At 53.6% G+C, this 15,080-nt stretch overlaps 1 protein-coding gene across 11 annotated transcripts in view; it reads right to left on the bottom strand.

Annotated features, from left to right (window-relative positions):
* The window catches only part of DENND1A (DENN domain containing 1A), a 452,316-nt gene that overhangs the window by 36,446 nt on the left and 400,790 nt on the right, over positions 1-15,080 (bottom strand). For all 11 annotated transcript variants that reach the window (XM_016137432.2, XM_016137434.2, XM_036238282.1 and 8 more), the window contains one exon: positions 13,586-13,717. In XM_016137432.2, the coding sequence (XP_015992918.2) occupies positions 13,586-13,717 (132 nt within the window). The remainder of the gene's footprint in view (positions 1-13,585; positions 13,718-15,080) is intronic.

The raw sequence follows: 15,080 nt of genomic DNA, 5'->3' as shown, positions 1-15,080 counted from the left end.
GGTGCCAAGCTCCCCCGAGGCCTGGCCACTGCCCACCTTTGTAGTTCAGCTCCTGGCCCCCACCAGCTGCCTTCCGGCCTGCTGCTCCGAACATCATGACTTCCCTATCCTTTACATGTCATTCTCTTCATCTGAAATGCTCTCCTCCCCCAGCTCCTGATAAACAGCTCATCTTTCAAGATCTAGCAGACATGTCACCTCCTCTGAGAAGCCTTCCCTGGTTCCCCCAGACATCCTTAGGGCCCCTCTCCAGCCAGGGCTCTTATGTCTATTAGCCCTTCTCTTTCTACACGGTTTGTTAACTGTCTCTCCCAGATGATGAGTGGCCATGTGGCCATGAAAACGGGACCACATCTCATTCCTCTGTGACCCTGGGGCCTTGGCATCTGATATGCCTCTTACATGCTGAATAAGTAAAGAAAGGAATTAATGAGAACATGAAAGAACTCAGAGTTCTTCCTGGCTTACAACTCCAAGACCTCAGGAATTTTAATCGCAAAGCTAGGAGGGCAGCAGGGGAAGAAGAATTCTCGGTTAGTCTCATGGTTCAGGCATTGGAAGGTGTTTGGCAGACAGTCCTGGGCCCAAAGCTTCCCTTTCTCCCTCCCCGTAGCTGTGGAGGGCGGTCCCCTGGTCAGCACACCTGAGGAGTCACTGTCTCCTGGCCTTCTGCTGACTGCTACATTCCATGTGGCCTCTTAAGGCATCACCTCGCCAAGGCTGGACCTGCTATCCCTTTGGAAATATTCATGGTCACCCTCTCCAGGAAGAGCAAACAGGATCTGTCTAGAAGGGGTTTGTGACTGGGGCCCAGAGGTGGCTGAAACCATGGAACCATGTGGCTGATGGACAGCAGCGTGTCAGAAACTCAGCTTCAACTGCTTGCAGGCCATGTTAAGCCCGTCACACTCCGCTTTCTAGGTGAGATGTAATCAGCCATCCCTTGGGGGAACCCCTTTTTATATATTCTCTTTTGTTACTCTTGTTACACTTAAAAATCCTTCGCAGCATAAACAAAATGGGATGTGCTATTCCAGAAGACATGGAACGAAGTGGACTGACAATAAAACTCACCTGCTGAAAACAATGGTCTAAGGTAGGGACGTGGTCTGTGCAACCTCAGATCGCGTGTGCTGGAGGCTGGCACGTGGCCTGTGCTGCCAGCGAGCTGCCGTCCACCGCCTAGCGGTCCCGGGCCCTGGCTGGGCTCACGGTAGGAGCCGGGGCTTTGACTCTGAACCCGTCTTGCCAGCCAGGGCGGAAGGAGAAGGCCCCTGACTTTGCTGAAAGGGGCCCGGCACCCAGCGGGCATTCAGAAGGGGGCGGCATCAACTGTTGTTGCTCTCATCCCGTGTTGATGCATCTGGGGCTCTTAGATTTATTCTGGGGAGAAGGCAAGGTCCCAAATCCAGCCAGCAGCCACGAGCCTTAGCCAGGAGTGAGGGAGAAGCAGAACAGTGACCCGAACCTCCACAGCCACGCGCCTCAGGAACCAGGGGCTGCTGATGAAGAAGGCTTGAGGAGAGGGCTCGGTGAGGGGAGAGCCCGGGCTCCAGCGTCTGACACGCCTGGTGAGGAATTCGTGCTCTATCACTTACTGCGTGACCTTGGGCAAGTTGCTTAACCTCTCTGAGCATCAGCTTTCTGGGGATGATAATAAGTGACTCTATCATATGGCGTTGTTGAGACGATTAAGTGAGACGAGGCTCGTGGAGGGGCCTGGCTCATACACGGCAGGTGCACATTATACTGAAAACCAAGCCGATCCATCGACCCCTCCTTAGCCTGCCATCTCTCGGTCCTTGTCATCCCTTCCCCTGGGCACAGCCAGGCTGATAAGTTACCTAGTCCACAGAAGGGCTTGGGGACGGATGTGCACGATGTGACAGGCAGCTCCTGGCACAGCGGTCCTGTGGCCGCGAGGCGAGGATGCCCCGCACAGCTGCAGACACTGAGCTGGCTCTCCCGGAGGATCTTGCTTGTGGGATATGATTTATTTTCAATATTTCCTCTTCCCTACTGCGATAAACTCCCCACCTTTGGCACGGGGAATTCTAATCTGAGAAACTGCCTCCCTGGGTCTGCAGAATCAGATTTCCCGCCCTCGTCCTGCTGGGCGAGCAGCCCGGCGGGGAGCTGGACTCCCAGCCGCCCCGGCTCCAGCACAGACCTTAAAAGAGGGGCTGTTTCTAGGCTCTGGCCGGCCCTCTGGAGCAGCGACCCCACTGTCACGCCGCTGAGCTCTGACAGACTCGGGGGACGCGGGAGGCCTGTCACTCACACGCGGTGCCGCACGCGCGTCCCAGAGTGAACACGGGCACCGCCAGGGCCGCCCTCTGGGTTCCCGGCTCTGCTCTAGGGCGCGGTCCCTGCCCCTTCGGGTGAGCGATTTCGCTCACCACTCGGCCATCCCCTGATTCTCACTGGGCAGCTCGTCTGTGCCCGGCCCTGTGAGGGTGCTGGAGTTACAGAGAGGAGTCCAGGGACAGTGCTGGCCCAGAGCAGGGTGGGAATGGCACTGCCTGGAGTCCCAGTCGGGGAGGGCTTGGGGGAGGAGGGGTGCTCGAGTTGGGCCCTGGGAGGGTGATAGAAATTCGTCGGTGGAACAGAAGAGTGAGGCCGTCCCTGGCTGTGGAGACAGTGGTCCATCTCTAGGTCCCTCCAGCACCCAGCACGGCCCGTGAAGAGCGGTGGAGTCGGGTGTTGGGGATTGGGGAGGAGAAAGGACTCTGCCCAGGGTCGGGGCACTCGGAGGAGCCATGCAGAGTGAGAGGAACTGGCTGCAAGTGGAGGACGGTAGGTGCCTCCAGCCCAGAGAGCCCGGCTGTGGGCAGGGGGCTTGGGCGGGGGCGACTTCTGGCAGGGCCCCGAAGGCTGGGTAAGCTTTTCTGACCATCAAGTGGGTCTTGGACCGTGGGTGCGGAGGGGGATCCTGGCAAGGGACTCGCATTCTGGACAACTGGAGGGCCCACCCGGCTCAGTACTGGCTGGTGTTTTCCGATGCCCTCCGTGCCTCATGGACCAGGGGAGAGGCACAGACGGCCCAGGGACATAAGGGACCTGCGGGTGCAGCGGGGCTGATATGCTGGTGGAACCGGGTGGGGCAGGCGTGGGGAAGGCCAAGGACAGACGAAGACGTCCGTCGCAGTGAGGGAAGCTCGTGAAACCTCTGAAGGCTGTATCTGATTTAAAAGGTAAGAATTCTCTACAGCAACCCGCCGGAGGAAGCAGTGGGATTGCGTGGGCAGGTGCAGACAATCCCGGGCCTGAACAGGACGTCAGCTGCCACGTCTCCCGGAGCAGGCTAGAACCTGGGGGTGTTCGGCCTGTCAGGTTCAGAACCTTCGCCAGGTATCCGAGACAGCCCGAAGAAGGCTGCTCCCATCATCCTAGGGAAATGAGCTCTCTGCCTAGTCCCTGAAGCTGGGGAAGAGCAAGGTTGCTAATTAAACATTGCATTTATTCTGCAGTGATCCCCAGCAAGGCAGCGGTGAGGCGGTGACGGGCACCTCCCGAGCGTGCTGCCGGGGACTCGCTCCGAGGACCAAACTGGCTGGAGTTTAAAATGAGACGGGGACTTGGAGACGCCCCGTGGCACGATCACACAGCACAGATCTGGGCCCTTCGGACCTACCAGATGGATTCCGTCCATCGGGGTTAAGTTAAACCACCCACTGCGGGTTCCCTGGGGTCAGGGACTGAGTCACGGTCACTCTTGTTTTCGTAGCATGGCACAGAGTGGGTATCAGTGATGGCTGAACAAGGACGTGACCTCGTTTCTTGGCTTTTCCTCCACTCCTGGGCGCTGGATTACAGGTGGGCTGCCACACCCCGTTTCCAGGCGCCACCACAGACAACTGCGCCCGTCCCTACAACCTGCGACCGCTGGCCTTGACCTCCCTGCCATGCACTGACCTGCCGTCGCTCTTCTGTCCCCTCTCTACCTGGTGCCCTGCTTGACCTCTGACCTTGACTCTCAGGCATGCGAACTCTCTCGGTGTTAAGATCCCCACAGCTCTGCACGTGAACCTCTCTCTGCTATGAGACAAAAAAAATACAAACGAAGGGCAGGGGCCATGCAGTCTGTTTGGCTTCTGTGCACATTTACCAGTTCGATCTGTTTGCCCTTCTTTTGACAAGAGCCCCGATTTCTTTCCCAGGAAGCACCTCTCCCTCACCTCTCGGGTCTGTGTTGCGGGCAGGGCCCTCGCCCATGGCCACAACGATCAGCCGAGGTAGGTGCAACGATCAAAGTTGGTTCGAAGAGTGGAAGTCGCCAGCAAGCGACACACACACTCGCTTTCCTGCTGGTCCTGCACCTGGAAGGCTGCGGTCTGGGGCTGCCGCGGTCATCCTGCCGCCAGGCGGGGGAAGGCCGCCTGCGAACGACACCGGCAGAGGCGGCGAAGCGAAGAAATGCAGCAAAACGTGGTCTGATCGCCATGACTGGATCAAGCCGCACGCGACGCTAGTATGAGCCCACGACTTCCAGCAATCTGTCTGTTGGGTTTTATGTCTCTTGCAACCCAAAATACCCTAACTGACACAGATCCCCAGTACAGGCCCGGCTTCTGGTCTTTGGAGCTGGACTGGCTCCTGACACCCACAACACTAGCTCCTACATACACCCAGTGTTTATCCCACAGTCTACTCCCTCGCACGCGCCAGGAGAGCACCCAGCGTGCCTCTGGTGCCCGATGGTGGGTTAGCTGCACAGTCTACACCAGGTGCAGGGGGCCGGCTTACTTGCCTTGGTGCCAACTGAGGCCCAGAAACTAAGGAAGGCCCGAGATCTGGCAGGAAGCCAGGAACGAGGCGTTACCTGCAGTCCAGAACGTCCCGGGATCCTGGGCCACCTGCCAGGCTGCTGCACTGGGCCCGCCCTGCGAACCCAGCAGGAAACTGCCATGTGCTCAGCACAGAGCTGGGGCACGAACCGGAGCTCCAGTAACAAGCAGCGTGGCTTTGAATCCCGACTGTTGCTTCTGAGCTCTAAACCCTGGCCGAGTCTCCATCCTCTCTGAGCTTGTCTCCTCCACAAGAGGAGATAATACCCGAGACCCGGTAGGCTGGCTGAAAGGATTAAGGAGCCAAGCTGGTACCTGGAATTGGAACACAGACCCGTTTCCCTAGGTCTGGGCACAGTGCCTGGCACACGGCGAGCGATTCGTCCTCGTGCCCCCTCCCTCACCCCTGCTCTTACACCATCCCGATGCCTAGCACGCAGTGGTGCTCAAACTGTCATTAAAATGCCCAAGACCCAGGAGGAGGAGGGGCTGACCTTGGCTCCTGGCCCTTCTACGTTCATCCTTAACCTATGCAGAGTGGAAGTTCCGGCCGCTTAGATAGCAAATTGCTACTTGGAACCTGGATTTTCATTTGGCTGCTGATATTTCTCAGCCCTTCATGGCCTGTCGGGAGATCTACCCTCGGTGCCGAGCTTCCTGTGTGAGGAACACCGCTGTCCCCTCTTGTCTGCAGGCGACCCATTCCAAGACCCCCAGAAGATGCCTGAAATCGGACAGTACGAATCCCTATGTACACTGTGTTTTTCCTCTATAGACAAACGTACCTAGGACAAAGTTTAATTTATAAATGAGGCACGGCAAGAGATTAACAACAGTAACATAATAAAATAGAACTTAGAACAATCTACTGTAACAAAAGCCACGTGAGAGACTTTGGGGCCGTTATTAAGTCAAACGAGGGTGACCTGAACACGAGCCCTGTGCTACTGTAGACAGTCTGCTAACTGAGATGCCCACTAAGCGCGCACAGGGTGGTGGCGGGGGAAGCGCGTGTGGCATGGCTCTGCTGGACAGACGGACGAGGCGTGTTTGGGCGGCATGGCAGGCGGTGTTGTCACACTACTAGGAACGGCGTGCGAAATGAAACTTACTCATTGTTTTTTTTTTGGAATTTTCCACTGAATATTTTTGGACTGCGACTGACTGCAGGTCAGTGAAGCCGTGGGCACGGGGCGGGGACCACTGTGCCATCTGGGAAGGCGACACCAGACACTTAACCAGAAACCTTTGGGAGTTTCAACTCAATCCTTATGAATTTCCAGGATCCCATTTCTTGTTTTTGACTGGCAGGTTTTTCCTCCTGCAGTTGGACACGCCTGCTCAGAGCAGCAAGCTCTGGCTTTGTTAACCTCCCACCACAAAGCTGTCCCTGGGCCAGACTGTGCTGTGGCAAAGTGAGGCCACCAGGAAAGACAGGCCGGGCCAGCCGCCCTTGCCAGGTGCACCCGACACACCCACGGCCAGTAAGGGACCACGCTGCTTTGGGAAACGGCAGTGAATGAGTCCAAACAGCTTTGCACAGCCCCTGGCCGGGGCTGCAGCTGGCACCGGGGCTGGACGCAAGCGGGGGGAGCTGGAGGGTGTGGAGCAGGGGAGCCACCACGGTCGTGCCCCGTTCCCACGCGAAGGCATGACAGAGAGAGCAGGAAGGGGGGCAACAGGAAAGGGGCGCTACGACTCGGGAAGACGGTTGGAAGGAGCGGCGTGCAGAGACCTCTGCCTCCGGGCTGCGGGAGCCTGGCCCGTGAGCCAGGCCAAGAGCAAGCCTGTGGACGGCGGACCACGACGCTCACCTGTGCACGCGGACCTGCTGCCCCAACCTGCGCTTTGGCCCCTTCCGCTCACTGTCCGAGTCGGACTCGGGCACCATCACCTGCTCTTTCCAGGACCATCTCCTGGCCGTGGCCACGTCACCCTTTCCCCTCTGCTTGACGATGCTGGCCCTCTGGGTTTGGGTGTTGACTTTCCCACCGAGAGCTGCGGGAGGCGGGGTGGGGGGCGGAGTCTGATGAAGGGCAAGCACTGGCCGCCTGGGAGCCTACCTCAGTGAGTGACAGCTGGCTCCACGTCTCCCCACCGGAGAAGAGGCTGATATTTGCTGGGGGCCCATGTGCCGGCACTGAGAAGCGCGAGGTCTCTGTCACTCACTTCTCACAAGGACCTATGACGTGGGTGGGCAGTATCGTCCCTACGTAAATTCTCTGAGGTTCAGTAACTTGCTGACGGTCACTGGCTCGCTAGTGACAGCTGAAAGCCCAGTACAGAGCTGCCTGATTCTAGACTCTGTGCTGTGTCCTCTGGCACACCGCCCCGCCAACTGATCAGCCTTTGCTTCTCGGCCGTTAACTGTCTGCTTTCCCAAGGTGAGCCCCTCTTCCTCCTGTGCCGCGCGTGGACCTCTGGCCACACCACCCGAAAACGAGCGTCAGACGTCATGGCGCGTCACCCCTAGAACGGGCACCTCCGAGGAACGAACACCACGATGTTAATAATTCTGTCGCGTCCACTAACGTCCCAGTCCATCTTCAAACCCTCCAACTTTTCCAAAAATGTTTCCAAAACTTTTTAAAAAAAAGTCCAAATTAAGTTCATACTTTGCATTTGGTTATGTAGTTTTGTCTCTTTTACAGTTGAAACCTTTGCTTTACTTGATGTAATTCAAGGGACGCCAGGCCTTTCCAACCCCTGACTGCTTTCTCCCCGGCTCCCCTCCTCCCAGGCAACCCATCCTGGGAGCATGGCCATGTCCCTGCCCTCCCTGTCCCTTGCCCCCCTTCTTTCCTGGGGTGTACATTACTGGACCGTAGGAGCTCATAAACACAAAATAGACTGAGACGGGATCTACACTCCTATGACACAAAGATGTCTCCACTTGGAAAAGAATCCTATTTGTGCAGAGTGATTTGGAAGTCGTTATGGGCCATTGATGGAATATTCATGCTTCTTCAGATGAACAGAACTATGAGCATAGCAACTGAAGCACAACTAAAAAACTTGCTGGATACACAGCAAATACCTATACAACAACGATCAATCATCAATCAATTTAAAATCCCACATCAACAATAAAACCCCAAGAGGTTTACTGCTAGGCTCTGCGGTGAGCTTTTGAGAGGCCCATGTTCTCATGGGGGGTGGTGACAAGCATTGGGGGAGTGATGACAAGGTTGTGTGCCACGTCCTGGGGCCAGCGCTGGGGAAGCAGCAACCAAGGCCCTGCAAGGGGGTCCGGAGTGTTTACAGACAGGACTTGCCCTGAGGGTGACAGTCAGACCCCGAAGGGCCTCGTGGGCCGGGCCGAGGATGAAGACGGGACCTCTAGGGAGGCTAAGAGGAGCAAGGTGACGTGGCCACTCGTGTATGCCACAGGTGGACCCTGCGAGGCCACCTGAGGAAGGCAGTGGGCGAGCCTGGAGGCCGGGAGGCCAGTTAGGCTGAGAAACAGTCCAGGTGAGTGATGACGTGGCCTGAGGCAAGGCTGTGACAGAGGTGGTGGAGAGGAGAGGCTCTGAGCGTGGGGGAGTGACCCAGGCTTTTAGACGCATCTCACCAGCGGGAGAAAGAGGAGGAGTCAGTTTGGCGGGGAGTGTATATTCAGACCCAGGCCTGTGGTTAGGGGTCTCCCAGGTGTTGGGGAGGCAGTGGCTAAATTGGAGGGAATCACGTGTGACTTCCAAGCTCGAAGGGGCAGAAGGGACTTCTCAGGGCACTCGGAGCTAAGGCTGCTGAGAAGCCATTCGCTGGCTGGCCACACTTCCCAGCCCAACTTGAAACTGTGCTCGTGCTCGTTAAGCCAGAACTCCCCAGACACACAGACAGCAGGACACACGTTCCAAGAGCCGCTCCCAGGGGTATAGTCAAGCCCGAGTCCCAGGGTTCTGGGAGGGCTTGGTTCAGGCTTGGTTGTTTAACGGGCTTTTCAAACTTTACACCAGAGTAACTTGGAAAACTGGGAGAATAGAGGTACCTTCCAATGCACAGTCCTTGGGACTTATCAGACTAGAGGGCAGGCAATTACTCTGCTTGCAGGATCAATTAACTGGGCGAAACACAACCCAGGGGGCCCTGCGGTGGCTCCGCCGTGACACCCTCAGGGGAGCCCCGACCTCCCAAGCCCTGGCTGAGCACCGTGCCCTTGGCGGCACGCGTCCAGGGCTAGGATGCAGCCGCTGGGCGCCCACGGCCAGCCCAGCTCCCCGCGCCAGGCGGGGGCCGCCCACACCCGAGAGAGGCAGACGTGCTGCCGGCTGTGGAGGGCGAAGTAGCTGCTAACTCAAGCAAGTGTCTCCCTCGCCTGCCCGATGGGCATGACGCCTTCTCCCTCCCCGCTGATGGGAAAGAGTCAGTGACATGAGCACCGATGTGAGGGCGCCCAGGGACCCCTCCATCTTATTCAATGCGGGGAGCAGGGCGGTTTTCTTGGGGCGCGTCTCTGCCGATTCCTCAGACGGGGAAAGGTCAAAGCGAGGTGTCCTGGCTGAGGGGCACCCAGGCCCTGCTGGGGAGGACACTGCTTCCTTGTCCCTTCCACAGCCATAGAAGGGAGGGAAAGTCTGCTCCCCATCCCAGGAGAAGACTGCACGGGGGGAGGGGGGTCCTCAGCTTCTCTCTGCGCCCTCTTACTCACTCCTACCCAGAGTGGGAGGAGAGGCTTGGGAGAAGGGACTGAGCATGCTCCACGCTCCACGCCTGCGGTGGGGGTAGAGTGGGGTGCGGGGGGTCATCGAGAGGATGTGACTGCCAGCTGACCTGAGGACTGGACCTGGGCCAGCGGAGGCTCCTCACACCTCCTGTCCTCAGAATATACACTCTCCCCACCGCTCCCACGGTGGGCGTCATTTTCAAGGGCGCGGCCTCAAGAGAGCAACGAGTCGTTGGGACTGTCTGGATGGTGTACACGACCAGACCCGTCAAAGCCTCAACACAAACTTTCATGATGCTGGCAGAGATCCCCTGGGCCAGTGGTCGCCCAAGACAAGCCTTGTAGGTAAGTTCCCTGACTTATTAACCCCGCCGCCTACCACCTGGGGTGGCCTGCCTCTTTCTTCGGTCTCTCCTTGGCCCCCTGCCCCCACGTACGGGCCGGTTGTGAGCCAGGGAGGCACCCTCCTCATGCCCTCCCGCGAAGCAGGCAGGCCGCGGGCCCGGCTGGGCGCTGCCTGCCACAGTCCTCCTATCCTGGTGGCGTCGCTCAGTCTTTTTAATTCTGCGGTGAAGTTTCAGCAAGCCTACTTGGCCTCGAGTCTACAGGAGTATCCTTCTTTAGCCGATCAATGACAAAGCTGGCATCCTTATCTCATTTGACTGTCTCTTGGGCCTTATTTCATGATCCTGAACTTGGGAGCTGGAAAGAGTTACTCAAACCCTCACTCTAAACCTAAATACTCTTCCAAGGTAGGAATCGGCGTTCTCGAGTCATGTGAGGTTTTTGAACCCTTTAAAGAAACCAGACACGATAGGATCACAGCCTAACTAAAAATCGACCTATTTTGCTCTTGTCTGGAACCATCAGCATGGCTCGTCACCAGCTCTGCGTGGCACTGCGGCTCTGCTTTCGAAAACCGCCAAATTGTTAGTGAGTTTGGTCTGTTGACAAAACACCTTTTCAGTACAGGGCCCAACTTGGGACCTGGGTCCTGGGGGTGAAGAGGTCACCTCTGTCCATTTGCTCGTGTCTCTCCCTTTTCTTCCCCACAAGGACTTATTATTATTTTTTTGCACATGGTAGGTCTCAGTACATGGATGAATAGATGCATAATTAAATGAAGAAATGTCGCAGCCTCAAAGGAGGACGCTCCAGCGAGGCAGGGCGAGGCCAGAGAGTGCCTGCTCGCCCCTAGCTCCCTCTTGCTGCTGCCCCCACCCCCAGCGGCTGTGGAGGCCACCACCAGGCTCCCTGCGGCCCTGCCGAATGTCTCCATGGGGCGCCCCCAGCTGGCTACATGGGCACTGGCTCTGTGACGCAGGGGGACTGATGTAATGATCCCAACAGCCTCCGTCCCTAAGTTTCCTTAAAGAACGACACCCACAGGAACAGGAACTCAAGGCAGAGGTCTTTCCGAGGTTAGTGTGCCCTGTCTGGCTGGTTCCAATGATTTTGGAGGGACACATGAGCTTTAGCAGAAATACCACAGAGCTGACGCCTCCGCTCGGCGAGGCGGCTGCGGCTTGCCTGCTCTGGGTTTCTGGGCTAGTGCTGTGGCCTTGGGCGGGTCCCTTTAGGTTCCTGAGCTCCAGCTCTGTGGCCACGAAATGTGGCTAATAACCCCTTCCTCAGAGCTGTGGCAGAAATGACACGTTTTCTAGTGGCTCGGGTGACACATGGATGGACATTTAAAAATATTTTTCTTTGATATATGGCTTAGCAAAAACTTGGACCAGTACATCAAGCCTATGTTTTACCATCATGGCTTAAGATGAGGTTGGAGTTGGTACAGATGTCAGGTCTGAGTCTATTTAAAGGAAAATATCAAGTAAAGAAAATCATATAGATGATAAGAGAGTGCGGCAAAATTTTTGAAATGGAACTCAAAAGACTGTTGTTCTTTGAGAAGAATGTGAAGTTCCTAAAACTCATGCCCGCCAGTAGTAGGTGCTCTTGAAAGGCTGCTTGTTCCGGTCAACGGCCCATCAAACCAGGCGCCTGGGGAAGGACTGAAGGACAGCCAAGCATGGGGGCAAAGCCGGAAAGAGTTAAAAGAAAGGGTCTGCGGTTTCCCTGGCCCATCCCCCAGCAGCTAATCTGTCACCTAATGAAGAAGCGGCCGGCACAAGTGAGCTTAGCTGGCAGTTCACTTACAGCAAACTGATTAAGAATGTTCAACCAACAGCAGACTGTAGACCTTTCCAGAGAAAATAAATAGAGTGTAGACTGTATGCAAATGTGTTTGTCACTTTGACAGCACGTCTCAATTAAGGCATCTCGCGGCTGTGGGTAGGCTCAGCGGCTGCAGCTGTAAGGGAGAGCCCGCTGCATGGCTGATACTCGGGGCTTGACCTTAATCCGCATGCATGCATTAAAAAAAAAAAATCCTGCCTTCCTGTACACTTGCATAATGCTGGCAGCCACGTGAGGGAAGTGACAAACGGGGAAAAAAAGCCACTTTCATCCTTTCCAGTTTACAGACCTGTGAAGGCACAGACAGCTCTTATTTCAACAGAGTTTGGGGTGGCTTTTTTAATTGTTTATCCCCCACCCGCGTGCGCACACACACTCTCTTATTCTGCATTTAGCTGGGAATGACATTAAAGCATCTCTACTTCTCGCTGAAATGGAAAGAAGGTCTTTCTCCATTTCAAATAGGGGCTCCTTTTTTGTGTTTCGAAATGGAATGTTTAACACCATGAAATCCCTCTCCCCCGCCCCCTCTTTCTCTGTAATGGGCTCCAAACTCCAGCGAGGGGCTCTTTTCATGGGAAGGTTGGCGTGTGCAGGAATGAGGACAAAGGCGGGCAGGAAGCTGGCTCTGGAACGCCACGCTGGCGACGACTGGGGGGCTGGGCTTTCAGCAAACCCAGCCGGGGAGCCAGGGCAGGTTCCCCCAGCAGGGCCTGAGCCCGCGTGGGGGTTGGGGGCGGCGCTCTCCAGGGGTGCAAGAGCCAGCGCAGCTGGAAGATAACCAGATGAGCACTGCCCGTGGAAGCTTCCCCCTCTTGCTACATTTCAATTTTGATAACATCTCTTTTAAGTGTGAAATCTGAAAAGAGGGGTGAACCTCCCCAAGATGAAGATGTACGAATATATTAACTGAAAATACTGATCACAGAAAAAGAGCTTTAGGTTTTAACAAACTCACTCCTATAATATTAGCCCACAGTAATGGTGTCATTAGCTCCCTTGATTTCTAAAAGCTCAATACCTGTTACACAGTAGACTTGATAAATGTCTGTTAAAAACAGGACATTTTAAATGTAAGCTTCTAGCTCCTTTATGTTAAAAAAAGGCAATCATATTTAAGACGAAATTACTGACTATTTTAATCATGCCTCACCTAATACATGTCTAAAGAACTAGGTGATTTCCGAATATTGCAAGAACCTTGCAAATGCCTGTTACAGTCATAGCTTGCTAACAGAGCCATTTCTCCTAAATCAAAAAATTATGGCTTGCCAACCAAGAGAATCAATTCGAGAGAAGCAGGGCAGGGTAGACAATCCTTTTCAACCAAAAATATAACCACTGGTAGGAAATGGATTTAAAAAATTTTTCAGTTTCTAGGCAGAGTACAATGTTTTACTTAAGAGGTAAGAAAACAGACAATGTTCAAACGCTCAGGTTGTCAAATAGTTGGTTAAAGAGTCGAATCTCTAGAACCACAGTGTGGCTGTTTACTCTGAGAAGCACGACTCCCGATATTGATTTTCAGGAAGTACATTAATAAAGAACTCCTAATTGATTTTTTTAAAGACTTCGCCAGTTGCCTCTTATTTGAAGGTGCAGAGAAGGGCCTGGGATGCTAAAGTGTTCTAACGAGATGCTTAGCGAACAGAGGCACCTTAAACCCAGTGCCTTGAAGTGGGGGAGGCGGCGGCTGCATTTAATGACTTCATTCAAGAGTTCGGCTAGTTTACGACCAGAGCCATGCTGCCTCCTCACAAATTTTGAAAATTCACCTTCCAAATGTATGCACCAAATAGACACTCGAAGGTGTACAAACTCCACGGCGTTGTTTCGCCAAAGAAAGCTGAAAGGGAAAACTTGCCTGCCTGCTGCCCGTGCTACGGCTTCCGCTGAGAAACCAACAAAACCCATCCAGTCCGGAGGCGAGGGTACGTACCTGTCCGAAGTGGACCGTGATTGGCCTTCGGTCTTCTCGGAGCTTGGGGTCCTTGGCCTCCACCAGTGGGGACGGTGCAGTCTTTGGCAACTGTTCTTCCATGGTGGGGGCACAGCCATTCTCCGCAATGTCCTGCAGGGAGAAGGCAGTCGAGGTCGATGTTGGGGTCTTGGCAGTTATGGTGAGCACAGGGGCTCCCTCCAACCCTGGTTAAGCGGCCTGCCATGGAACTCCCCTGGGACATTTAGAGCCTGTCCTTCTGCTAGAGGTGAAGGAAACGGAAGGCTAACTTGGCTCTTGGACTTTTAAGGATGAGAGAAACCAAAATCGTACCCATTAAATTACAAAGACAATATAATAATTCACTATACTGGGGATGCGGGTGGGGAGGACCGTTCATCCTACAACCTAACATGGCTATTTTCATTTTTACATATTCACGTTGTCCACATGCAGACATTTAAAAATTACTTGCAATCACAGCTCATGCATAATTTTACATTCTATTTGTTCCCTACTACATTATAAGCATCTCCATGGTGTTATAAAGTCATTACAATAATTTTAATGGATGCATAATATTTCACTGAGCCGATATAGAATAATTTAACAAACCATTCTACTACTATCAAGACTTTAGGCGGTTACTTTTCTTCCTTCTAAACACCACCGTAATCAACACTGCAGTTTTCCTTTCTTTTGGGTTATTTCTTTTATGGGAATCCCTAGGAATGAAATTACTAGGTCAAAAGATACAAGCATTTTTAAGGCTTTTTATTCATTCTACCAAATTGCTTTCCAATTTACACCACTACCAGCAATGGATGTGTTATCAGTTTCACAGTACTCGTTAGCCTTATCGTTTTAAAAATGTATCGCTAATTTAAGAGGTGAAAAATTAGATCTCATTGTTTTTAATTTGCATTACTTTGATTATTTGAGAGTGTGGACATTTCTTCCACAGTTGTGATGATGTTACTGTCTGTCTTTCTGGCAGAGACTGAAATCTGAGTTTGGATTCTATGACTTGGAGAAAATGAAGGGAGCCATAATAATAATATTTTTAAATTCAGAAGTTTTCATTTAATTTGTTCTCATAAAGTCAAACTATAAGGAGAGGAAAAACCCCAATGTGAAAAAGGCAGGTAATGGCCTGTCTGGCTAATGCTGGCAGCTGACTATGTACATGGTTCTTTGGGGGATGGGTAATACCCAATTGTGTAATGAGGACCTCATCGTTCATTCAAGTCAGGAAAGTTGCTTAAATCGTCATTGGAGCAAAGCAGAGAAGAAATGCACAAATAAAATAATTTAATTCACTATTCAAATAAAAATAACTCAGAAACAATAAATTTCCAATTACCTTGATTGCAAAAAAAAAAAAATACACATTTTGGTCAACAATACACACACCCTTGGCACTCCTTAAATTCTACACATAAAGACTTGATCATTGGTTGCTCTTAATTTCTCAGCTAAAGAGAATGGTGGCCCA

This window comes from Rousettus aegyptiacus, unplaced genomic scaffold (assembly GCF_014176215.1).
Source record: "Rousettus aegyptiacus isolate mRouAeg1 unplaced genomic scaffold, mRouAeg1.p scaffold_m13_p_3, whole genome shotgun sequence".
NCBI lineage: Eukaryota > Metazoa > Chordata > Mammalia > Chiroptera > Pteropodidae > Rousettus > Rousettus aegyptiacus.
Note: the sequence above shows the minus strand (reverse complement) of the source record. Positions and strands in the feature narration are given on the sequence as shown.